This window comes from Chenopodium album, chromosome 26 (assembly GCF_948465745.1).
Source record: "Chenopodium album chromosome 26, dcCheAlbu1.1, whole genome shotgun sequence".
Taxonomy (NCBI): domain Eukaryota; kingdom Viridiplantae; phylum Streptophyta; class Magnoliopsida; order Caryophyllales; family Amaranthaceae; genus Chenopodium; species Chenopodium album.
This window is the reverse complement of record NC_137859.1, coordinates 10,786,123-10,811,391: the sequence shown is the minus strand read 5'-3', so window position 1 is coordinate 10,811,391 and position 25,269 is coordinate 10,786,123. Positions and strand designations below refer to the sequence as shown.

The 25,269-nt window shown below is 33.9% G+C and overlaps 2 protein-coding genes across 3 annotated transcripts; one reads left to right on the top strand and one right to left on the bottom strand.

Annotated features, from left to right (window-relative positions):
• Positions 1 to 168: 168 nt before the first annotated feature.
• On the bottom strand, positions 169 to 21,041 carry LOC145616599 (WD repeat-containing protein WDS homolog). 2 transcript variants are annotated; one of them, XM_081671350.1, is made up of 7 exons: positions 20,939 to 21,041; positions 20,742 to 20,867; positions 19,227 to 19,297; positions 7,625 to 8,660; positions 2,233 to 2,334; positions 1,321 to 1,956; positions 169 to 641 (listed from the first exon to the last, which is right to left on the bottom strand). In XM_081671350.1, exons 4-7 carry the CDS (start codon positions 8,345 to 8,347, stop codon positions 450 to 452), a joined length of 1,653 nt encoding a protein of 550 aa, XP_081527476.1. In that variant the 5' UTR covers positions 8,348 to 8,660; positions 19,227 to 19,297; positions 20,742 to 20,867; positions 20,939 to 21,041; the 3' UTR covers positions 169 to 449. The 2 variants fall into 2 exon arrangements, with proteins under 2 accessions (XP_081527476.1, XP_081527477.1); XM_081671351.1 differs by lacking the exons at positions 19,227 to 19,297; positions 20,742 to 20,867; positions 20,939 to 21,041 and adding an exon at positions 8,880 to 9,026 and having other exon boundaries at positions 7,625 to 8,488; positions 8,605 to 8,660.
• LOC145616598 (receptor-like serine/threonine-protein kinase ALE2) lies at positions 13,382 to 25,269 on the top strand. Its single transcript, XM_081671349.1, has 9 exons — positions 13,382 to 14,086; positions 18,191 to 18,274; positions 19,525 to 19,638; positions 19,748 to 19,846; positions 21,033 to 21,401; positions 21,479 to 21,730; positions 22,611 to 23,000; positions 23,165 to 23,405; positions 24,317 to 25,269. Exons 1-9 carry the CDS (start codon positions 14,023 to 14,025, stop codon positions 25,026 to 25,028), a joined length of 2,325 nt encoding a protein of 774 aa, XP_081527475.1. The 5' UTR covers positions 13,382 to 14,022; the 3' UTR covers positions 25,029 to 25,269.

Sequence of the window (25,269 nt, the reverse complement as noted above, 5' to 3'; positions counted from 1 at the left end):
ATCTAACAAAATCTATTTTGATGATGTTTTTCTTGATTGATTAGTATTAAAATGCGGTCAAAGTTTAGTCAAAATTTTAAATTAGATTAGACCAGACCAGATAATAAAAATTCAGATCGGAACAAGTACTTAGCTGTGCACACACATTGAATTCAAACAAAATAATTCATAAACTTCTAAACAATATCTTCATATTATCAATAGAAAACCAAATAGGATTCAAGCGAATCTGAATCGTCTCTAACTGTCATTCCCTTCGAAAATTGCTAGGGTGTAACAGGAACCCTAATGGAAGACTTGTAATAATATATACACAAAACAGTAACAGCAAAATTGAGGGTAATTCCTACATACACAAATGAATAGAAATAATATCCAATTCAAAGAAAGTAAAAAACTACCATGTGGTTATATACATTGGGCAGGGATGCCGCTGCAGGATCTCTTATTCAAAAACTTTCATTTACCAAAACTTTGTCTGCTTTAGATTTGGCAGGTCCCCATACACGAACGGTGTGATCATCACTTGCCGAAGCCAACATATGAGGATTTTTAGGGTTCCAGCTTACACTGTTTACAGTCATTAAATGCCCAGATAAAATTGCAATTGGTTCAGGCTTCCGACGATTCCATATGTAGACCTGCAAATCAGAAAATAAACCTTAGATTTCACGTCTGGTTCTTCTTTCACAGAAAGGAAAATAAGGATTTAGACCATTCTAAATGGCAAGTAGATCACAAAGTCTGTTGAGCACACAGACAAAGTAAAAGGAGGAAAAGTCTGGATGTGCTGTTCAGCTACTGATATATGGTGTATGGAAGTTCTCACGAAGGACACGTTTGGATTTCAGTAACTTGGAAACTCAGAAGGAAACCCCCTTTAAAAAGCTCAGCAAGTTCAACCCTTCAGTATAATTATATTTTATAAACACAAAAACCTTTTCTTTCTAAATTATCTTTAGAACCAAACTATACTTTTACTTCCCCAAGTATTTCACAATACTTGCTGGAGTCTTCAAATTTATTACCTGACAGCCAATTACCAAGGTTACCATGTCAATTTTGGTCCTAATCACGAACTATTGGCATATAGAGTAACACTTGGTTAAATCTTATATAATGTCCTTTATCCACTAATCTTATATAACTCAACCAATTGCTAATCTTGTGTTGTACAAGGGATCAATTTTCCTAATAAATTGCTAAATACTAGAAAATCCATTATGAAAAGCAAAACATAAAGGGGTAATATCACCTACTTCAAAGATAGGATAAGGAAGACGAAAAAGGAACTTAAGGGCCAGAAAAAGAATGCAATACCTCTGAATTCTCACTACCACTGGCAATAAATGAACTGTTGAAACCACCAAAACAGGACCTTATCACATACTGGTTTTGCTTGTGTCCTGTGTACTTCAATGGTTTCCTCCATTTTCCTTCTACATCCCATAAATGGATCTCTTGACTATTAAGGTTAACAATGAAATACTTGCCATCTACTGAAACTGAAAGTGATGTAATTGGATGCTCTTCTGATATCACATGCTCAGCATTTGTTACCACATTCAGTATCCGAATATCCTTGTCTGAGAAAACAGTGATGAGATGGTTTCCATCTGAGGTCACTGCAAGATCTAGCACCTTGGGCATCCTCGCTCCTCGCCACGCCCTTAACTCATTCCCCTCACAGTCCCACATGCAGATTCCCTTTTCAGTATCAGAACTTCCGCACACAAGCTTTTTCGAGTCAGGAAACCATGCACATGAGCTTACTATGAAACCATGATCGCCAAATGTGCGCTTACACACACCAGTTTCTACATCCCATAGCTTAACAACTTCTACATTGCCACATGTAAGTAACATAGTGTCATCAGGGCTCCATGCTACAAAAGATATTGCCTTTTGGTGGCTCTGCAATGCATGTTTTACTGTGAATTTACCGTCATCAACCACCTACAAAAGTTGGATAATCATCTATAAACTACTTAGAAAATAAAGATCCCTTACAAGCAGAAAAGAAAAGTTTTTCATTTCAGGTGAGGCAGCATTGCATCTTCCTTCCACTTATAGTTAGAAGAGGCATGCCCTAGCATCAACTGATAATTGGTCATCGGATTCACTTGGAAAGTCTCAGATCTATGCACGAAAAGAAATCAAAATAAATGGAACTTCAAGTTACCATCTAACCAAATATTAGATGTAATGAAGTTACAAATGAAAGCAAGATACCTTCCATATAATAGCAGTACAGTCCCTTGATGATGAAGCCAAGTACTCCCCACTATAAGAAAATTGCACAAACCATACCTCATTCTTGTGGGCGGTAAGAATCTGCAAAATCATTTTAAAAAATTCACTGCTTGTTAGTTATTATGTAATAATAAACTAAAAATAGATAACTATACTTATATATTTTTCAAATATGAAAAGGCTTGTAGGGTCACAAAGACACTTAATGCGCACGTCATATATTTAAGAAGCTAGTAGCTGACTGGCAGCACTTGTCAGAAAGCAGCCAAGCATAGGTTCTATGATCACCTATGTCTTTGTCTCTAAGTTAATGATCCGCTAAAAGTATTAACTCCATCATGCACTTCTTATGGTTACATTCATCATGAAAAAGGAAATTGACAGCTCTTACGCTTTACAGTAAGGGAATGCCAATATTGCCAATTCAATTAATTAAGGATGAAAAACAGATTTATGAAGTGATCTAAATACAAATTCTTTCTTTTGCCTGGCTCAAATAATAAGATTTTATATATAGATAACAAAATTCACCTCAGAAAATGAATTACCATACCTTTGGGCCTCTGCCAAGCAGAAAGGTCAATTTCCTAAGACCTTCAATGAAAAAATTTTAACAGAATAACCTAATTGAAAGTTTTGACTTCTATTATCCTATTGAATTATTCTAACGTCATATAGAATAGCACATTGACTCCCATTAATAACAGTATAGGCATCAAATGCTTTCCTACAGAGCAAACACATCAATTAATAAAGGACAACCTCTCGGAGTTTACAAATATTTTTACAGCTATTTGTACTTTCGTAGTAGTCACTCTGGTCAGCGGAAACAGTTCAGAATAAATCAGGTAAAAAGACTGAGCAAAACATCCTTATAAGGTGGCTGGAAAAGTACTTCTATTGAAAGAAAGCAGTACTTAAATCTGCATCAAATGTATCTAGACAAGTTCAGACTTGCTGAAATACAATTTCCAGATATGATGTAAATCTATCCTATATAGTAATTTCACAATAGTTTAAATGACCCAGAAAGATCCAATTCAAGCAGTACCCAAGATTTCAATCCAGAGCTTCAATCTGTGAATAGAAATTCAGCTGTGTCTTCAACAAAACCAAGTTTTCATTGGCATTTGGCAACAATTCCACAGCAATGCAACAGGAAGTTCAGCTGGTTATCATCAATTTCTATAATACAAAGAAACTAGATACCATGCGCAAGTGCATCAAAACAAAAATTATCACTTGGAATTGAATATGGATTCATCCCTCAATTAATATGATATTCAAGTCCAAAGTCAACAATACACAGAAATAGCATCACATATTGACATGCATAAAAAATCATATCCTCCTATAACCCACCTAACAGAGAAAGTAGAGCTTCAGAAAATAAACAAGCAAAAGTAACACAATGGGAAGCAAACAGTAAAGAAAGAAGACACCTGAAGGATTGCTCCTGTCATTATACAAAGACCATTGATACACTGAAGGATTGCATAAAGAGCCAATGAACGAGAGAAAATAGAGCATAAAGGTTAGTGATACAAGTTAGCACTAGAGTTGATTTACCAAACTTCCCAGTCATCTAAAGGGCTAATGAACAAGAAAAAATAGATCATAAAGCAAACCTATCTCAGCTGGGCTCCAAAACATTTGCAATCAGATGATAAGTTGATCTTCTAAAATAATTACATTTAAAAGGTTGGTGAATACAGGATTGTGATCAAGCGCCTCAACGGTTCAGGACATAACCTCTAAAATGCTGCTACCGTCTTGGTCATAAAAGATACAAGAAAAAAGGGTAAAGGCACATGTTGATCTCGTTAGGGGGTGGAAATTGGCAATTTACATGCATCAGCTTCAGTTATTCCCACTAGAATTCAAAACAACATACCATCTGAAATAATAAGCCATTAGACCTCTCTGTCAAAATAATTGCCACTAGTTCACTACAAAGATTGTATGCTCAAATTTTTACCACACAATCAGTTCCCAAAAAAAGTATTTTAATTGATCTCTTCCACAGCAGAAAAAATGAAAATTCAAAAAGCACCAGCCAATGATGATTTATGACAAAGATAAGGAAGCAAGAGCACTTGGTATATTGACAATGGTCAATTGGTCGGACTCTTGGTCCATATGTAATGGTCAAACTTGTATATTTGCCTTTCCCAGAGAATAAACAAACCAAGAACAATCAACAGCAGCACTTTAAATTTTTTATACCCAAGTAATTAGCAATAATTTTTCAAGTAAGAACACCAATACCAGGTCTCATAAGATATAGATAAAAAAGTAAACTATCTGAAGCTGTATAAATGTATACAATCAAAAGAATTGTTTAAAACATACTTCAAATGTACAATTATAAAAGCATTCTTATGTTCTCTTTTACATCTTCTTAAAAAAGGAAAGGTAGGGTTTCATCCACCTTCAAACTGAAATGATGAACATATAGTTAGAAATGAAAAACATTTGAGGATCCACGGGTAGAATTTAAAGTTTTTTCATTAAAGAGAGCCAAACCACCAAAGGTATATTTCAGCTATGACGAACAGTCATAACTTAATTCCTTCTTCCTCCCAATTTACTAACAAGAAAAAGGGGCCTGTATGGAACTATCAAAGAGATCACGTCTATCCTTACGCTGTCACGTCTAATAGCAAGATCATCATATTACCAGATTTACCACATGCTCACTGTATCTACAATACGAATATTATATCTGAGAAGTTTCGGTTTTTAAATTGTTAAGCCTTGAATTTTCTGAAGAAAAAAAGTAATAATAACCAATACACAAGTCATCTAAAATTTATTCATTCAATGTATCAATGACCAATATGTGGAATCAGACACTCATAAATGATTCCAGTCTCCATATTACTTCACTAAGTACACTCCAACCAAGGTTCACAGAATCACTGTTAGTCCAAAAGAAATACCAAAATCTTTATGAAAAAAAAAGCATAAACTAAAACTAGTTACTGATCATATATTGTAATATTGCACAAAAATACAATTTAGCAACATCACACAGCAAGAAAATTAGTAGTCAGTTTACAAAATGCTTTAACTAATTGCCTATTCTATAGCTCATAAACAAGATACATCATGCTAAAATGCAACTCAATGAAAACATATATGCAGCTCAACATTAAATGCACCACTTGACCATTGGGAAGTAGGCACTATCAAAATTCCCTACTTGGAAACTGTCAATACGTTAAGAGAGAGAGAGGGGGGTATAACTCCATATAATGATAAATGAATAATAATACTCCCTTTTAAACCTCATGGACAATATGTCAATGCCTCACGGGCCGTGGTGCTCATACAGGATCTGGAATATGATAAGCCAAAAACTGCCGAAAACTACCTTTTATACACTCAATAGTGCAGATAATTACATTTAATAAATATTCACAGACATGACTACCTTTATAGTCTAAAAAGACAAGAAATTGCTGCCACTTAACCAATTAATTGATCATCCCATTATGCCCTTATCTTATTACTCCTAGTTCGACCTAAACACTCCCAAATCACAACATCATTTCTGTTATCCCTTTCTCTAGTGACCTCATCCGCCTATTTCCAAGTTCTTCTCGGTTCTTTAATTTACTCTTTACTTCTTTAGCCATTAAAATTGAATCAATAGATCCACTTGATTGAAGGGAGGAAAAAAAAAAGGGTAATATCTTGCAATGATTTTATGTTTTATTTTCCTAATAATTGGGAGGATGTAGTTACATTTATTTTATTTGATTATTGATAACTTGAGATTGAAAATAAAGTTTCACGTGAAACTACAAAAAAAGACAACCTTTGGCATGATTGTATGAAAAAGACGGATAAATATGAAAATAAAAGGAACTACTAGGGTAGACAGTGAGTCAAAGTCTTGCATTTTTTAGATTAGAAACGCTATGAATTTGGGTCTTATTCAAATGGATTGCAAAAATGTTTAATGCATGTAAGGTTGGGTGCAATTACGAGAGCAAAGGCAGATAGGGGGGAGGTCAAAAGATGGGAAGCCGGGAAAGGAAAAATCTAAAAAGTCAATCAGTGAAAATAGGATATGTGGCCATATCACGAAGCTAGACAAATCTAGTACGTAGCAGCAAATTTCTTGTTGTTTTGGACTTAAAAGGAAGCTATTTAAGTGAAAAAATATAAAAGGTAGTTGATTTAAAAATAAATATATACATAAATATAAGGAAGTTTATGGCATTCATTTATAGGTACTTTCTCACACCCCATATAAATGGATTCTAGTAATGAACCTTCTATAGCTCCCATGATTCTTCTTCCATCTTACTTGTCCCTACTCAAAATCTAGCCAGACGTACATAAATTCTGTCAAAAGCAAGGGTTGAAACTCCTGTATTTTGTTGTATTGTTTCCTTTGACATTTCTCAATAACCAAAAAAAAAAAAAAAAAAAAAAAAGAGTAAGCCACACCTTACCCCTAAAGCTGAGTATAAACTAAAATTCAAGAAAAGAGATGCATATTGTGTATACATAGTTGAGTATTACATTGCTCATGTCCAAGATCATTTAGCTCAGCCTAGCTCGCAGCTTGAGCTCATAATCAACCTTGAGCTAGGTCAAGATCAAGTGTCTGAGCTCAAGAGATTTCTCAAGCTCAGCTTGATATGGATGTATGATTAGAATTGTTATTCATCAGAGCTCATACACAAAAACTTCACTCATCCTAGTCAAGGTCATCTATATTAGCATTGAATCAACTGAGATGATTGTAAGTCTATCTAAGACAACAACTTTGAACTTTTCTTACCTCGTACATGTCCCTGTATTATCAAATCAAAAGGTTTATATACATTTGATTGATAACACCCCAACAATTGGACAAAAATTTTTAAAAGGTCTTAAATAGGACTACAAAATGAGCCACGGAGTAATTTCAAAAGATCTTTTTCATGATCATGGACCAGCTCGTCATCCAGCTAATTGATAAAAACAATTGAGCATAAATGAAGGTGACCAGTCTGACCACTATGTTCAAGTACAAGCTTGCTCATAAGCTTCAAAATTGTTTAAGCCCAATTCCTTTATCAAATAAACAAACACAAAGGACTTCCAAAGGCATGAGACATACAGGCACTGATCGTCCAATGAGCAAATTAATTCTACTATGCACCTAATAACAGTTCCATTGTATTGCCCAATCCAATTCAGAAGCAGTACATAGCTACACAACAATAAAAATTATACCTTCAAGTATACAACCAGCTATAAGCTTGAAAAGTATACAAAAAGAATTTAAAAATCTTTTACTTTTCACCTTAAGAAATAATCTGGATTTTCCAAAGTAAGAATTACTAATCAAAAACAGCAGCTAGAGCCACACCTGGAGAGTCTCGTTTGGTAATTGATCTCTACCACAGCAATGGTCCTCGTAGATGGAAACTGCACCTGAGACATTGTGGTACAAGCAAGAGTCTATCTGGGAAGCAACAGTAGTTTCAACCAGATGCTCCAATCTTCTTTCAGGCAGTGTAATTGGAGGGGGCAACAAATTCTCTAACTCAACCAACAATTTTTTCCGCAACTCATAAACATTACCATTCGTCTCAACGACACTTGTGTCTTTATTAATAAGCATATCAAGAGCAAGGTTATGAACCTTTTCTGTGCCCAATTTTAAGGCAGAAACTCGTTTTTGTAGAAAAGCCAATGCTGTTGAGTCATCCCCATGACTTAAACATTCCATGATATACTGTCTAATTACAAGAAACAAGGCCGAAGATCGTGTCTCATCACTCAATTCCTTAATCCCATTAAGAAACTTTATACATTCATCCCACTTAGAATTCAAAATCTCCGACTCAATAACTTCAAACTCTTTCGATTTACACGAAATACCAGATTCCGACTCTAAACAAGAAGCAGACTTGGCAAACCCCAATGACAGCAAACACTGAATAATAATCCTTACAAACTCATGCTTCCTTATCAAAGCTTTCGAACCGAGCACCCTAGAAGATGTATCATTTTCCGTTTTCATTGAATTCTTGCAAATCTTTCGTCTTTTCGGTGAACTTTCCCTTGTCCTACACTCAAAAATACCCATTTCCACACCTGGCCATCAGTTTTCTAATTCTCCAAAGTCACTTCTACCCAATTGCACATTCCCATAGATATCAATGAAACTACTCCTACCATATAATTAACAAATCCAAATGCCCAAACAATAAAAACTCAAACTCTTCACCTGATCAAATTGCAATAAACCCAGAAATATGATGAATAATAGAACAACCCCAAATCAAAAAATGCCCAAAATACTATTAAACCCCGCAATTAATCAACAAAATTCATAACAATTACCAAAAATCTCAAATACCCAGATAGCAATCAACCCAGAAAGATTACAGCTTTCAATCCTGAAACACAAACAAAAACAGAATTAAACATAAACATAATTCAATACTTCAATTATATACCATAATCATAATCAATAATTCAATACTATAATTATATACCATAATCATAATTAGTAAATTACATAATAAAACTTCGACCCGGAATATTCTTGTATGAGACTACATTAATACACAAAAGTTAAAGTAATTCATATTCGGGAGGAAAAAAAAAAAACTAACCTTGAATGTTAATTGGGCAGTTAAAGAAATTAGGTTTTGTAAATTAGATTTTCAAATTCCAAAAAAAAAAAAAAAAAGGAAAAAACATTTTTTTCTGATTCAGTAGCCCACAACACAAAAACCAGGAGAGAGAAAGATAATGAGATCGTTACCTGTGGGTGACCATTATTTTTTTTTTTTTTTGACACCAAAAAAAAAAAAAAAAAAAAAAAAAAAAAAAAAATTAATGGTCACCCACAGGTAACGACCATTATTAAATGACAGCTGTGTTTGGGGGTGCCACGTGGATGTAGTATCTAGACAGATTAAAACGGCGTCGTTTTCAAGTCGCGTGTTCTTCACTTTCCAAGAGTCGCGTGAAGATAGGAGACCTTTCTTACCGTGTAAAAGAGTCAAGAAAGAAGGTCAAACTTATAGGAAGGTGGGGTCCACGTGATTCACCAACGCGTATCTAATTTTGATTGTACTGGAATAATTTGGTGGATATATTACATAATATTGCCAAATATATTTTCAAGATATAGTATAAAACAAAATTCAAGTACTAATAAACTCATTTTATTATTGTTTGTCTCCTATGTTCAAGCATATTTTGTCAAATTATTTGATGCATTTTTTGTTTTTTAGTTATGTGATGGTTGTGTTATTGAATAGGAATTGATTGATAGTTGCACATTGTTAGATTAATTACTACTCTTATGCATTACGGAGTATTGTTTATTTAAAAAACAATTAATACTCCATAATGCAAATAGTTAACGAGGTATCACTATATATATATATATATATATATATATATGTTTCAAAATAAATATAGAGTGTAATAAAATAAGGGTAATTGTGTATTAGATTATCTATTGCATGATGAGCTACCTATATGTAACAATATAGCTTTAAAGGTTTGAAATGGTTACAATGGTTGGTGGAAACAGATAGGAGTGATAATGAAAGTTGTAAGGATATAATAAGATGTATAAAATGAATGTGCTCACGTTTTAACCTTTTAATATAGTGTAGTTGCTCACGTTTTAACCTTTTAATATAATGTAGTTAAAAAAAAAATTAAGAAAAAAAACAAACGGACAAAACCTATGCGGAAATTATGAAATTGTTCATTGATATACAAGTGAAAAAAAAACGTTTCAGTATAGTAATTTGAAAATAATAAAGAGGCAAGAATTTACTTTGAATTTTGTTTGTAATAATGCAATATATACAATAAAAAGGACTAGTCTAGCTAACTGCCTTGGTATATAGGTCATTTGAAGTTTGTGAGCCATTGCTTATTGTTATCCATAGTTTCATGATAATTGCCAAGCTAAGCTATGGGTAAATTAAACCAACCATATATAATATAATTATATATTGATGAGTTTCCATTATTGGAAAAAATTGGGTTTCAAGCTATTTCAAATTTAATATATGTTGCATGCATTGATTGATTGATAGCATCCAATTATTCTTGTTCAACTTTTCAAAATTAATATATATATATATATATATATATATATATATATATATATATATATATATATATATATATATATGTATATATATATATATATGTGTGTGTGTGTATATATATATATGTATATATGTGTATACACATATATATATATATATATATATATATATATATATATATTCTTGTTCAAAACCTATACATACGCCTAAGTTAAACCTTGTTCAGTTCACCTTATTTTTACTTATTAAATATGATCTGAACTTATTTTTTCTAATATGATTTGATTGTTTGATTTGACCCAATTAACGATGTTATATGTATGATAAATTATAAATAAAAAATATATCAAGTGTGGTCTTGTTAGATTCCTAAAAATGTGTATTTTACCAATATGTAATTTTCATAACGACATTAAAGATATTTAGCAAAAAAAATCACGCATAAATTGATAAAATATATTCACAATTTGTTTTTTCTAATATGATCTGGTCCAAACTTTTTTTTATCAAATCTGAAATATGTAATAATTAAGGTCTTGAATTAAAGGTGATCTTAACATGACCTTAGATTGACCTAAGTTAATGAGTTAACGATATTCAAGACTCTCTTTTATATCTTTTGTTGATTGTGATGTATATGTAGCATGCATGTACTGTCATAATAAAGTATGAAAAAAATATACACTTCAAATAGTAAGTCACAATAATAATGGTTGTTCAACCATATTGAATAGGGATGTCATAACCTAAAAATAAACAAAAACAATCCCTTTATCATAGTTGTGTATGTAAGGGTTATATACACCTTTATCTAGAACAGAATGAATCACATTCATCACAATATAAGTATCTTTTTTTTTTTCTACGGTAGAATTGACGAGAAAATATTGGAACAATAATCCATAACCAATATGAGATTTCTCCAACGATTGCTAAAGTATTGAGTTTTTTTGTTGTTGACATCTTTTTCAATTCAACCTCTTAAAATTTGTCAAATTCAATCCAGCAACTTGAGGGGTCATTTGGTTGGGGTTATTCAACAAAGGGAATGGGAATCAACTACAATAAATCCCTTTATTGATGTTTGATAGACAAAATCAATCATTCCCTTTACCCCCTCCCATTACCCCATTCTCCTCTATCTTCATTCCCCACCCCCTTTCCCAAGGGAATCACCCAAACCCCCAAATTCTTCTTCAGCAACTACCTTGACCAAATTTCTAACTACCTTGACCACCATTGAAAACACCAACTGACCATCGACACCACCGCCCAACCACCAAAAACATCGGCCAGACAACAACACCACCTCCTAACCGCCACCAGAATCACCGCCTAGCCACCGGAAACATCGCCCAAACACTTACCACCGCACAACCACCATCCTTCCCCACCGAAACCACCCAAAACCACCAAGGAAAAAAACCAACCCACACCCAAAACCACCCTTGCCTACCGAAACCACCAAAAACCCTCCCGGAAAAATACTCACCCTCCTCGAAACCACCCAAACCCACCTGAAAATAACCTTACACCCACCACGTTAGCCGCAATTACCCTCAAAAACCACCATGATGAAAACAACCAAAAAAACCCTAACCATCTCAATAAACAACCCAAACCACCCCGTAAACAACCAAAACCACCCCATAAACAACCTCAAACACCCAAATAAACAACCCTTAACACCCTAAAAACTAACAAACTACCAGATCTACGAAAAAAATAAAAAAAAGAGAGAGAAGAAGGATGGCATGGGTACGACAGTGGGTGTCGGCGGCGGGCGGTGGCAGTGTTGGAGGCTTGAGGACTAACAATTGCAATGGTGGTGGATGGTGCTTCATATTTGATTCCCATTCTTTTTTAATAAAACAAACAACACATTATAAATAGGGGATTTGCTTTCCTTTCTCTCTCATTCCCTCTCCTAATGTGTTTCCCTTTCCTCTCTACTAACCAAACGGCCCCTGATTATTTTCCCATTATTATAGGGCCAAAACAACCACTAACTTACTCAAAAATGCTCTCTACAATAACAGAGCTTAAAGACAAACATCAAATGGTCTAGCAACCCAAAAAACAAAAATGCTGACATAGATGGATATATTGCCTATTTCTTACAAAAATATAGAGCATGTATTAACATGACAAATACCCAACCTTATATTCACCATATGATAACAACCTGAAACAAATACCCGAGTTTCAACTTCCAACGAAAAAAAAATCCATCTCTGTGTAAAATGTTGTAGTTATATGACTTATGTCTCATCTTTGGACTTTGAAAAGTGAATATATTTTGCATACATGTATGTCGAAGTGATTTTGTGACATACACAAGTTATTATGATATCCTTGAATTCCAAAAAAGAATGTTGGTATCTCCCAAATAGTTTTATTAGTATTACATAGTAAATTTTAGAGTTTAGTGGTTTTAACAAGTGGATATCAACCATAGGATAGTTTGAAGAGTGTCACCACCATGTAGAAACTAAAACCCTTTTAAAATGTAGTTCAAATAATTTGAAAGGTAACAATCACAAAAATGTAAAATAATTGTGAATCTGTGATGTAAAACAGAATTGCAAAGTCTGTAGTTTTATTTATTTATTTATTTTTTTCGAGGGCTATAATTGTTAAGATACACATTCATTATGAACTTTAAATAATTAAGAAAGAAAATCTTAAATTGTATTCTTGATGAAATAAACAGTAAGGACAAAATTCCATTAAATTATTTACCAAATGCATCATCTATATTAGACAAGGGCGTAAGTAAGAAAATTAACATATACATATATATAATATAATAGCACGATATAATCCGACAAAAACTCAATCATTTCAAATCGAATTTTCTAAACATAAGAATTTTTCACTATCCACCTACGCCGTAATATTCTTACAAGGAATCAAAACTAAACTTAACATATATTATAATCCACCAATCCTACATACAAAAATTTTCCACTATCCAACTACGCCGTAATCTTCTTACAGGGAACTAAAACTAAACTTAACAAAATCGAAATCCACCAAAACACGAGCTAAATCTATACCCATCCATCAATCACCTCAACAATTCTCAGTCTAATCTAAACAACAACATAACAAAACAAACCCTATTCAAAAATCAAAATCCCCTTAAAAACAAAAGCGGTGTAACACACACAACCCACAACAGCGCGTGGGTAAAAAATGAAGTAGACTACTGTGAGACTAACTGACAGAGTGAGTGACCTTGCAGCAGCCACCCATCAGCAATAAATACCTTCACTCACCTCACTCCTTCACTTCTTCTCCTCTCTACTCCATTACCAGATTCTCCACTTTCTCTCTCCTCCATTTTCTCTCTCTTCTTCTTCCGCCATTGTTGCGATTTCGGTGTTCTTCATTTGCGGATTTTCAGGCGCATTTTGTGGATCTGCTGGAGGAGTTTTAGTTTTCGTTTTGGTTTTGGGGTTTATTCAATTGCGCCGAAATCGAAGTTAGGGTTTTTTTGAATTTGGATTTGGGTAAAATGTGGTGAGATAAACCCTAATTTCAATGGCGGTGTTGAGTTTTCGTTGTTGTCGGTGTTGGAATTTTGGATGTTTAGTTCAGACATTGCTGGAATTTTTGAGATGACTGTTGTTTTGAATTTTGGACTGGAATTGAGTGTTATTGGTGGTGGTGGAAGATGCAACTTTCAGTGATGTTTTTCCTCTTTGTTTCGATGTTCTACCTTGCTGATTTTTCTCAAGGTAATTTGTTTGGATTTTTAAGCTTATTTTATTATGAATTTTGATTTGGAATTTGTTTGAATTTGGTGTTATCTTTTGTTTGTTTGTTGGATTGGATGGATTATGGATGTTGAATTAATGTTGGGATTTGCCATTTGTGCTGAATTTTGTTGTTTAGTACTAATGGTGGTCTAATTAAAGTATTAGTAGGTTGTTTGTATTATTAATTTGGTGATGCTAAATTGGCTTATTTTGGGTTTTGATGGTTAATTTGATAAAGACGGCGATTTTATGTAAGTATTGAAGTGGAATTGTGATGAGTGTCCCGCGAAAGGATGTAATTTGTAATTCCATTATGGAGGGAATGCTAATTTACTTTTGAGGGCTATTTGATGACTAAACTACTTGTCAATAAAGTAAGTAGGTAGATTTGCTGCTGTAGGAAGCTGTCATTTTGTGAGAATCGGTCTTGGAAATAAGTGTTATGGCTTTTCGTTCTTTTGAGTTCCAATTTCAGGAATTTTGGATTGTGTGTAGAATGCAAGTTGTAGCAGATAGATGGCCCAATTGGGTATGGGAAATGAACAAAAGTATCTAGATGATTGGCTAGGATGGGATTTTTTATTATTTAATAACATAATTTTCGTGATGTAAATTGGTATGAGTTTGGTTTTAAGGGCGAGTTTCAACATTTGTAATGTCTCAACTTGAAATACGTGGTTAAAGGTTGAAGTTATATCCGATTAGCAAACAGAGAAATGATAAATTTCTTACCCAATTGACATGGGGATAGTATAGTGTAACAAAATTTTCTTCACCGATCTTATGCAGATTTTGACTGCCCTTGTTAAAAACCAGTTCAGGAAAACATTAAACACACACATTCTCTAAAATACTTTAAAAAACCCAATGGAGCATATGTATGTAGTTTCCCTGTAACTACTCTATTTGCACGCATTTGTTTTAGAATCTAAATATAGAATTATGGATGTTAATAACGAAAATGGAAAGCCTAAATCCACCGATTCTCTTTCTAGCCCACCCATTTATACTTTTTAATGCCAAAAATCAAGTATATTTTTCTAAATATTGCAAAAGACCTGTTCATTCCTTACCCAAAAAAAAAAAAAAAAAAAAAAAAAAAAATCTTGAGAACTTTTAATTCTCTTATGAGTATTTCTTAAAACATATTTATATTTCTTATGAATTCAAATGTTATATGACTAATATCTCGTGCATTGCATGAATATACTCTAGTTTTAAAAGTAATCATTTTCTGTCCTAATAATATGTTGATCTTTAAGTTTCATCATTTACGAACACATTGAAAGTTTGGTTTCACTATTTCTAATATTCAGCTATTCTCAATTCAAGTTGTCTACCCTCTTCCTTAGAGTGAACCAATTAATTTTCAATGATGATCTATGAGGATTGGATTGTTAATAGGCGGTCGCACACCTAACAAAAATAAAAGCCTAACTAATCCCCCTAATTATGTAGTAGGGTAAGTTTGGGGCTGATTTCACAAAAAAAGGTTGGACTAAATATTGGAGTTCTTTGAATCAGAAATTTTACAATTAGTTTAATTAATCAATAATTGGGCAAATAAATATGAGCAAATTAATAATTCTATAATAAAGAGTTAAAAGTTAAAACTCTAAAGTTAAGTATTACCATTAGTAGGAATTTACACAAGGTAAATCTCTACCCCACATAAACATGCTATTATATGAAAAAAAAAAAAAATAAGAAAAAGAAAAACGAGAAGAATGCGCAAGCGCCCTATATAATATCATGATTTAATTTTGCTTAATTAATGAATTCTATAATAATGCAATTGTACCTCGTTTCATGGGTTCATCATTCATGTATATTATAGACATTAAGCACGTCATCCAAAATTCCTAATAATTTATTCTACTTATTTTCATAGGGAATTTCATGTCCTTACAGATTAATTACAACCATCTAAGGGCCTGTTCTCTTACGTTGAAATTCAGTTCAGTTCAGCTCAGCTCCTAATTTCCTTCTCTTATAAAATATTCAGTTCAATTCAGCTGAGTTCAGTTCAGCTCAGCTGAGTTCAGTTCAGCTCAGCTGAGTTCAGTCAATGAGAACAGGCCCTAAGTCTAGTTTTCTTTGATAAATTGATCTTACGTTCAAGTCAACAAATATGTCTAAACTAGTACTGATTAAATTGCACAATTAATGATTCGTTTATGCAAGAATATATGATATAATTTAATTAGGGATTTAAGAGGAATGATTATATATATTATTTCATGATAAGGCTCGACCAATAATGATAAATGACTAAATATAGGAGAGCATACGATAGATAACGAATTAGGACGTCATTTAAACTTATTGTGCTATCAATTGTCCTTATAATGTACAAAAGGAAGCTCTAATTATTTGACATCTTTATATCTGAAATCTGAATGAGATCTTTATTTTAGTTACAGTTCCATTAGATACCTGTTACCATAATGGCTTTTTTTTTTACCTCTCTCTTTAATGATCCATCTGTGGTTTATCTATACACATTTTAGTATTTGATAGGAGATTTGTTAGACCTATCTACATCGTTCTTCATCAAATTAAACTAGAAAATTTTATGCGGTGAAGTGAGGGTTTGATAGTGAGAAAATTCTATATCATTTGACACCAACTTCTTTTCTTGATCTTTATATTTATCTAGTTATCCTAATGTTCTTATTTTTTGCGTATGTGGACTTTGTCCTTGTTTGGTTGATTGCAAGTAGCCCTAGAATTTTGGAATTCCATCAAAGAAACGAAAGTCACATTGTTTGGCAACTTAGGTTGTCCAAACTCTATGAAGTGTTGTTCTTTAAGTGATCAAAGCATATTGAAGATTGTCCAACCAAGCTGTTATTTTTCCCTACTTGGTAACACATTGATTTTGGAAAAGCTTTTTAAGCAATAATTTTGGTAGAGGAGACTGATAATGAGTTTGCAAGCACGACATTTCAAATTCTAAAAATTAAAAGCTTTATGTAATTTTGTACCTATTATAAGACAACTGCTAATTGCTACTGGATAATTTTACAAAACAAGTTTTATGTAACCACTATTGCAATCAGGCAATCAACTTTACAAAAAGCTAGTCAAATCAATTTATATAATCTGCCCTACCTAACAAGTAAAAATAGTATCCAAACATGACCCTTTCATAATAACTTTTTGTGTATCTCCATGTAAGTTATATCCTTGTTATGTTCTTACAAATTTAACTTCATCTAGATGTAATTAATCTAGGACAGTCAAATTTTAAACAAGGCATCAATTCTTAAAAAATAGTACGCCCTCCATTTCTTAAATTCTTAGAAACGTACCCAAATACTATAGTCTCGATAAAAGAGCTCTGGTCGTGAATTCTCACTAATATACAAGAAGATCACCTTCATATTTCATGTAGGGCCTTTTCAAAATTGTATCAGTTCGTAGTTTCCAAGAAGTATATTTTTTTCCTAAAACGATATTAACGATTAAAAAAGCGCATTGAAAAGTCTGAATTGCAGATGGGTACATCATAGGAAAACAGAGGGAGTATTGTTTTGTTTATAATGTCATCCTGTTATAAAAGAACTTCACATACCTAACTTAGATTATTTTTATGTTTCAGTTCTCTACTTACACAGAGTTTGAGGTATTAGTTTGTCGCACCATACAACTAGCTTAAATTGAATATAATGCATTTGTTGGGCAAACCTTAACTTTGCTTTTGGACTAAAATTATTAACATACCTTTTCTTATTACATTAACTGCAACTTGTAAGCAAGATCAGTCCTGATATGAGTTATTTTATTCAAATTTAAGCTATTGTTCCCTTATTTTTCACCACGAAAGAAATTTTAATCGTTTTTCTTAACATTATATTTATTTTATTTATTAATATTAATTTGTAAATTTGAGCTAATCTTATGGCCTGTAGTTGGGCTTACTTGCGGTAAAATATTTCATTGTATCTATGAGTTTTGTTTGGTTGTCTTACTTCCATAGAAAGTTGGACTCATTAATCAAAATAGTGTTTTCAGATTTGTGTTGCTTATATCCAGTGTATTAATGTTGATTGTCACTTTCTCTCTCTTGCCTTCATACAGGATTCAAGTTTGCACACATATACTTATCTCCTCTTGCGCTGCCTAGCCAATTTTTATTAAACAGAGAAGTCTCACTGTCTGAAGGTGATCCCTTTAGCAATTTATGTCATTATCATGTTTAAACGTTGCTGTCTTTGATATTTGTTATGAAAAATTTCATCTGCATTCACCGCCGAGTTTTGCAATTGAAGTTGTTGCTACTCTTTAATGCCTCCCTTGATTTTTTTTACGAGTTTCCTAGTTTCTATTATGTTTATGGAAATAATTAATCATACTATAAAAAGCCACAAGTCTGAGTTGATTAAGGTTGAATTTGGGTTGGCTTTGACTCATATCACATTTCCGAAGAATAATTTTGAGCTAAATGTTTCAATATGATATACTTTGTTTTCTAGAATAGTTCCTAATCCAATGGAAGTGTTTAAATTCTGTAAATTACAGTATTACAAACTGCAACTAATAATTAGGGAGTATTTGGACTCTAAATTTAGATGGCTATTTAAAATTTGTCTAGTTTGGTAGTTTTTTATTTGATTAAAGTCTTTTTAACAACTTCCTAAAATTATTAAATGCATACTAGCTTCGTCTCTTAATGTTAACATTTTGTTTTTTGTTTTGACTATATTAACAAACTCTGTTTTGATCATCATTTGTAAAATTTATAAGTTAGTCATGTGGGATCTTGTTAGATTTGTCTGAATATGTATTTTCGAAACATCAATTTTCTGTTTTTATTTTTTTGTTTTTAAAATTTTACAAGCACCCTTCTAAAAGAGAGAGGAATGAGGTTCTTCCTGTCCTTAATTTGATTCCTGATGGTTAATGTGTTATTTTCAATATGTTAGGGAGAAATTAGTAAGGAGAGAATATGCAATGCACTCATGCACACACACACATTAGGGAGAAATTAGTAAGGAGTGAATATGCAACACACATGCACACACACACACACACACACTCTCTCTCTCTCTCTCTCTCTCTCTCACACACACACAAACACACACACACACACACACACACACACACACAACCTTACCTTTTTAGCAGAGGGAGGTTGTTCCTGCTTAATTTGCTCCATGGTCGCTAGAGTATTATTTCCAATTTGTTCTGGAGGATAGAAGGGAAGAATATGTTAGCTTCTGGTATCTGCGTTCGTTATGTTTCAATAACTTGATATAGTTAGGGGTGTTTGTTTTTGTTATAAAAACTCAAACATCTTTATTTAATAAACATTTACTATAGACTGTGTTAGATGATTTAGCTTTTGATTATATGAATAATTCTTGTACAGAAGTTTCTTTGAAATAATTTCTGCTATCTAATATTGATTGCAGCCTATTCTGGTGATATATTATCATCTCCAAGGGCGAAGAGATCAATTCGGAAGACTAAGCCACCTGAAGGGCCTTCAGCTTCACCCTCGCCCTCGCCATCTCCAGCATATCAAGGTTTTTATACTGAGTCTTATACTTAATCATGCTTATGCTATATCAAAGTGACTCGGGAGTGGGTTATTATTATGCTATTGTGAATTTGTGACCCTTACTCCTTTTCCAGGACCTTTTGCCGCTCCTCATCATAGACCCACCCCAAGACGTCGTGGGCATCATAAACCTAGGCCCTACCTCTCCTCTCCACCCCCTGCGGATGCACCAGGTAATTTATTAGCCATCAAGTATTGTAAGGCTGTAAGTTAATGGAGTAATCTGTATTTAGGTGTTCGTCAGTATGGTTGATAAATTGTTCCTATATGACCAGTCAAAAGCATTTAGCAAAGTGCTGCTATGGATCAGAAGATTAGTGATTTTTAACTTATAACTGCCACATGCCACCAGCGTCATGTTGCATCTGCTATATGTAGAAGGCACTAAGGCAGATGTTTAATTTATATGTTCTTGGTAAAGATATAAAGATCTCAGCCACAATGAAACCATATATGGTGGTTATGTTTGCTTCCAGGGGAAAAGAGCTGATATGTTGAGATTTTTGGGACAATTCTAATTTTTGCACTCTCTACGTTTTCACAAACTGCTTCCCATATCCTATAGATCCCCATACCAAGGAAAATGATTGAACTAGTGCATGTGGGTACTTTCTGGTTAATTTTGTAGGAATTTAGAAAAAGTTAGAACTTTTATTGACTTTAGAGAGTAAATGTTTGTCGACTCTATCCTAGACTGTCGAGGTGTCAGATAAAAAGTATTTTCATGACTGGCTACATGAACTGGAGACGTACAAAATCTTGATTTTTTTGGGTTATACTCCGTACTATACTTCTTCCGTTCATTTTACTTGACCTGTTTCATTTATCACGCATGCCAGTGCATAACTTTAATCATCAATAACTTCAAATCTTGATAAGTAAAAATTCTAAAAAATTAGATATTATAATAGTATTTTTTTGAGACAATTCTAATAAGATCCCACATGAATATGATTTTCCTTACATAAAACACACAAAAAGAATTTAAAAGGAGGGGATGTGAATAATGTAAAAGTCAAAGTACGTCAAGTAAAAAAGAACGGAGGAAGTATGTTGGAACTGGTTTACCTTGTCAATGTGTAAGCTGTATAGTCACTGCATGTTTGTTGAGCATCAATTTTGTCCCTCTGCATTCTTTTTAGTTATTTTTCCGCCTTTCAGTAAGTGACGAACTGTTGTTGCTGTTTGGACTTGCTATAATGAAATACTCCGTGATTAGATAATAAGGACATGATGATGGAACTATGATGCATGACAGGCCGTACCCTTTATTTCCAGTTAAATGTCATTGTGGTTGCTTTCTCCTTCGTTGTTGGATTGAATACCATTTAAGATTTTCTACCACATGTTATGTTGCAGATTGTGGACAAACATGCTCTGATCCATATACTACTACTCCCATTGGAACTCCTTGTGGGTGTGTGGTGCCAATGAAAGTCAGGCTTTTGCTGAGTGTAGCTGTCTATGCTCTCTTTTCTGAAGTAAATGAGCTAGCAAATGAGATTGCATCTGGCACTTATCTCAATAACTGTCAAGTCATTATAGTAGGTGCAACTGCTGATTCGCAGAATCAGGAAAGGACAGTAGTTGATATTAACTTGGTTCCATTGGGCGAAAAATTTGATAACACCACCGCTGTATTGACTTCTGATAGATTTAAGCATAAGAAGGTTCATATAAATAGAACTCTTTTTGGTACCTATGACGTGGTATATGTGAACTATCCAGGTACTTTTCCCTTACTAAGAGCCATATTAGTGTTATATATTCTGCAGTGATGGTTTCTGAGGAAACTGTTTTAACAGGGATTCCTTCTCCTCCTATGGGAAGTCCAAGTGAAATTCTTGGGGATGGACCTCCACAATATCCAATTACTGCTGAAGTTATGAAGAAAAGGCGGAATTTAAGTTCCAGAGTTGTGTTTGTTATTGTTTTTTCTGCATTGGTTCTGTTGGTGGCTTGCTTCGCAGCAATTGCTGTGTTCATCAAATGGAGAAAAGCTAAGTCATCCAATGCAATTGGACCTGTATTCACACCTTCTATCAATAAGAAATCTGGTAATTTTTTAGAATGATTTTTCAATGTATATAGTTATACTTGTATATCTATTCCTTTTTCTTTTCATGGTTTCACAGCTGTTTAAAACCTTTATGTTTACAAGTGATTAATCTATCTACTCTAGTGAGACTAATAATATATATAATTTCCACTGGCAATCACTGCTACCTGTGTAATTTTGATGAAGGGCTTATTGCTACTTGCTTATTGACTAGCCTCTTTCTCCTATTGGAGTACTGGTTTATTGTTATTGTTTACACAGAGGGTTTATTTTCTTACATTTACTTCCTCTGCTTCTGAAAGCTCTTAACATTTACTATTTGCACGCAAATTAATGTGATTGGAGAGAGAGTGTTGATGTTGTGACTTGATGTATGAAAAAAAGTGGATAAAAAGAGTGTAAAAAGGTAGGTAGGTATAAAAATAAAGGCAGATAGAGTATAGAGACATTGAGAGAGTGAGTGAAAGGTGTAAATATTGTGAGATATGAGGGTCAAGTGGTAAGAGATTTCCCAAAAGTGAAAAAAAAAAAAAAAAAAGTGGAAGTTAAGAACTTTTTAAGAAAGAGGTAGTATTTATCAATATTTGAGGGGAGTTAACAGCTGAAGTTTTTGACTCGAACAGAGGAGTACATGCATATTCAATATACTGAGTTTATAACGCTTTAGCAATTGAAATTGAGATTGTAGACGATCAATCTGTTTTAGCTTAATCATCACCTTGAATGTCCATTATACAGTGAACAAATTATATATTGGAATTTTTTCAACAATTTAGAACTGATTGTGGCAAATGCTATTGTTTACCTGGAGTCATTATAACTTAATTGCTATTGCTTCCTAATATGTTTAGCTTTTCGATCTGCTTGTTTATATGCAGGTGTTGGCTCAACTTTATCGAGCAGCATCGCAAGCTCGACGTCCATGTCTTTGTTTGCATCAATTCCGACTTGTGCACTCTCTGTAAAAGCTTTTTCACTTGTTGAACTTGAGAAGGCTACAGATAAATTTAGTTCAAGGAGAATTCTGGGTGAAGGAGGTTTTGGACGCGTCTATCATGGCATCCTAGAAGATGGAACTGAGGTTGCAGTTAAGTTGCTTACTAGGGATAATCAGAATGGAGATCGTGAATTTATTGCGGAAGTTGAGATGCTGAGCCGATTGCATCACAGAAACCTTGTGAAACTTATCGGTATTTGCATTGAAGGACACAGACGCTGTTTGGTGTATGAGGTTGTTCATAATGGCAGTGTTGAGTCTCACTTGCATGGTACAGTTTCTTTTATCAGCATTCAAGTTTATGTCTATTCTCTTCCTACTAAGGGTTAAGGTTTCTGTCTCTTACAGAGGAAATGACCAACCCAACCCTTGTGTGGGATTGCTTCCTTTGAGCTATATGTGTTTAGGTTGTGATTCCTATTAAAAAATTTGCAGGTGTTGATAAGTTAAAGGGGCCTCTAGATTGGGATGCGAGGTTGAAAATTGCTTTGGGTGCTGCAAGAGGATTGGCATATCTGCACGAGGATTCTAATCCTCGAGTTATTCACCGGGATTTTAAGGCCAGCAATGTTCTGCTTGAAGATGACTACACTCCAAAGGTGTCAGATTTTGGATTAGCAAGAGAAGCAACAGAAGGAAGTCAGCATGTATCTACCCGTGTCATGGGAACTTTTGGGTATGCACTATTTTCCTTGTGTAATTAGTGTTCTAAAATTCTGGATCAGCTTTTCCTTATTCCTGAGCCGCATTATTGAGGATAAGATTATTCAACCAAAAAAAAAAAAAAAAAAAAAAAAAGAAAAAAGAAAGATTTGATGTCATAGTCTTACCACTTATGTAAAGCCACTACTCTGACTTCTCTCTGTGTGAAAATTGATTGTCACTTATGACTGTCATTCTCTGTTAGGAAAATCCCTCCTTGTCCATGTAACTTGAGTCCATGTGTTGGAATTTTGCATAGACTTCTTATCAATCACCCAGCCTGAATAATTGTTGTTGTTGTTGTTTTTTTTTTTTTTTTTTTTTTTTTTTTTTTTTTTTTTTTTTTTTTTTTTTTTGCATCTGAGTTGCATCGTATATTTCAACAAAGAGAAGTCTATGCATTCAATATAACTTAGTGTCATAAGTAGACGTTTCCTTGCTAACTGAGACTGGGTACATATGTTTCATTCCTTCTCCAAAATCCATGATGTATAACAACCAATGGGATGTATGGTGCTTTACCACTGCATTACCAGAAAAGATTGTTGCAATTAACGCTTGATCCGGTATGCATGGACTATCTACTACTCCGTACTTCACGATATATAAAAAGCGTAGGCATGAGTGACTTAGTTATCTTTCTCCTTCAGAAAGCCAAAATAAAGTGAATCTATGATTCTGAAATGCCATAATTCTGCACTTGAATCATTATGTTTCATATTTGGATGCTCTCATACACATTATGAATGTACTCCAATACCTGGTTCTGTTGGTGTTGTATCAAATACTGTTAGGTCCCTCATTTCATGAATTTGTTGTATATTCTGATTTTCTTCCTGACGCTCATGAGGTTTGATGTACTATATTATGACTGTGTATTTGCAGGTATGTTGCTCCTGAATATGCAATGACTGGGCATTTGCTTGTGAAGAGTGATGTTTACAGTTATGGGGTTGTTCTATTGGAGCTTCTTACTGGAAGAATGCCTGTGGATATGTCCCAGCCTCAGGGACAAGAGAATCTAGTAACATGGGCACGGCCTCTTTTGACCAGCAGAGAAGGCGTGGAGCAGTTGGTGGACCCTGCCTTGGCTGGAAACTATAATTTTGACGATATGGCCAAGGTTGCAGCGATAGCTTCCATGTGTGTCCATCCAGAAGTTACTCATAGGCCCTTCATGGGTGAAGTCGTACAGGCTCTTAAACTGATCTACAATGACAATGATGAGACCTGTGAAGATTGTGGTAGTCTAAAGGATTCTTCTGTTCCAGATTTGGATTCCAAGAGTGATATTGGACCGTCAGACAGCGGCTGGTGGAATGCAGGTGGTGCTACACCACGTTTGATTTATGGACAGGCTTCATCATTCATAACCATGGACTATAGTTCTGGTCCCCTTGACGAGATAGATAACAGACCATTATCAACTTCAAGTTTGGGCGGAGAACGGGTATCTTTGCCCATAAGTCATGGTAATAGATCTGGTCCTTTAAGAACAATTAGAAGCAAGCCATCATTCTACCGATTGAAAGGGAGTATGAGTGAACATGCAGGTTTCCTCTCTAGACGAGGCCGGAGTGATGGCTTTTGGGTTTGAGGGTTTTATAATGCAAAAGAAAAGGTTTTTCCTAAATGTACAGTTTGGAGGACCTGATTGTCGCAGAAAATGGTATTTCAGGTTTAGCTAGGATAGGAATCTGGTGTTGTTGTGTAAACCATATTTTGAGGAAAACCATGGTTTTCAACTTGGAAATCAATTCATTACCATACAAAGCTGGCATTTGTAAGTCGATTGGACCCTCTTTGAAGTATATAAATTTCCATCTTATTATTCTTGA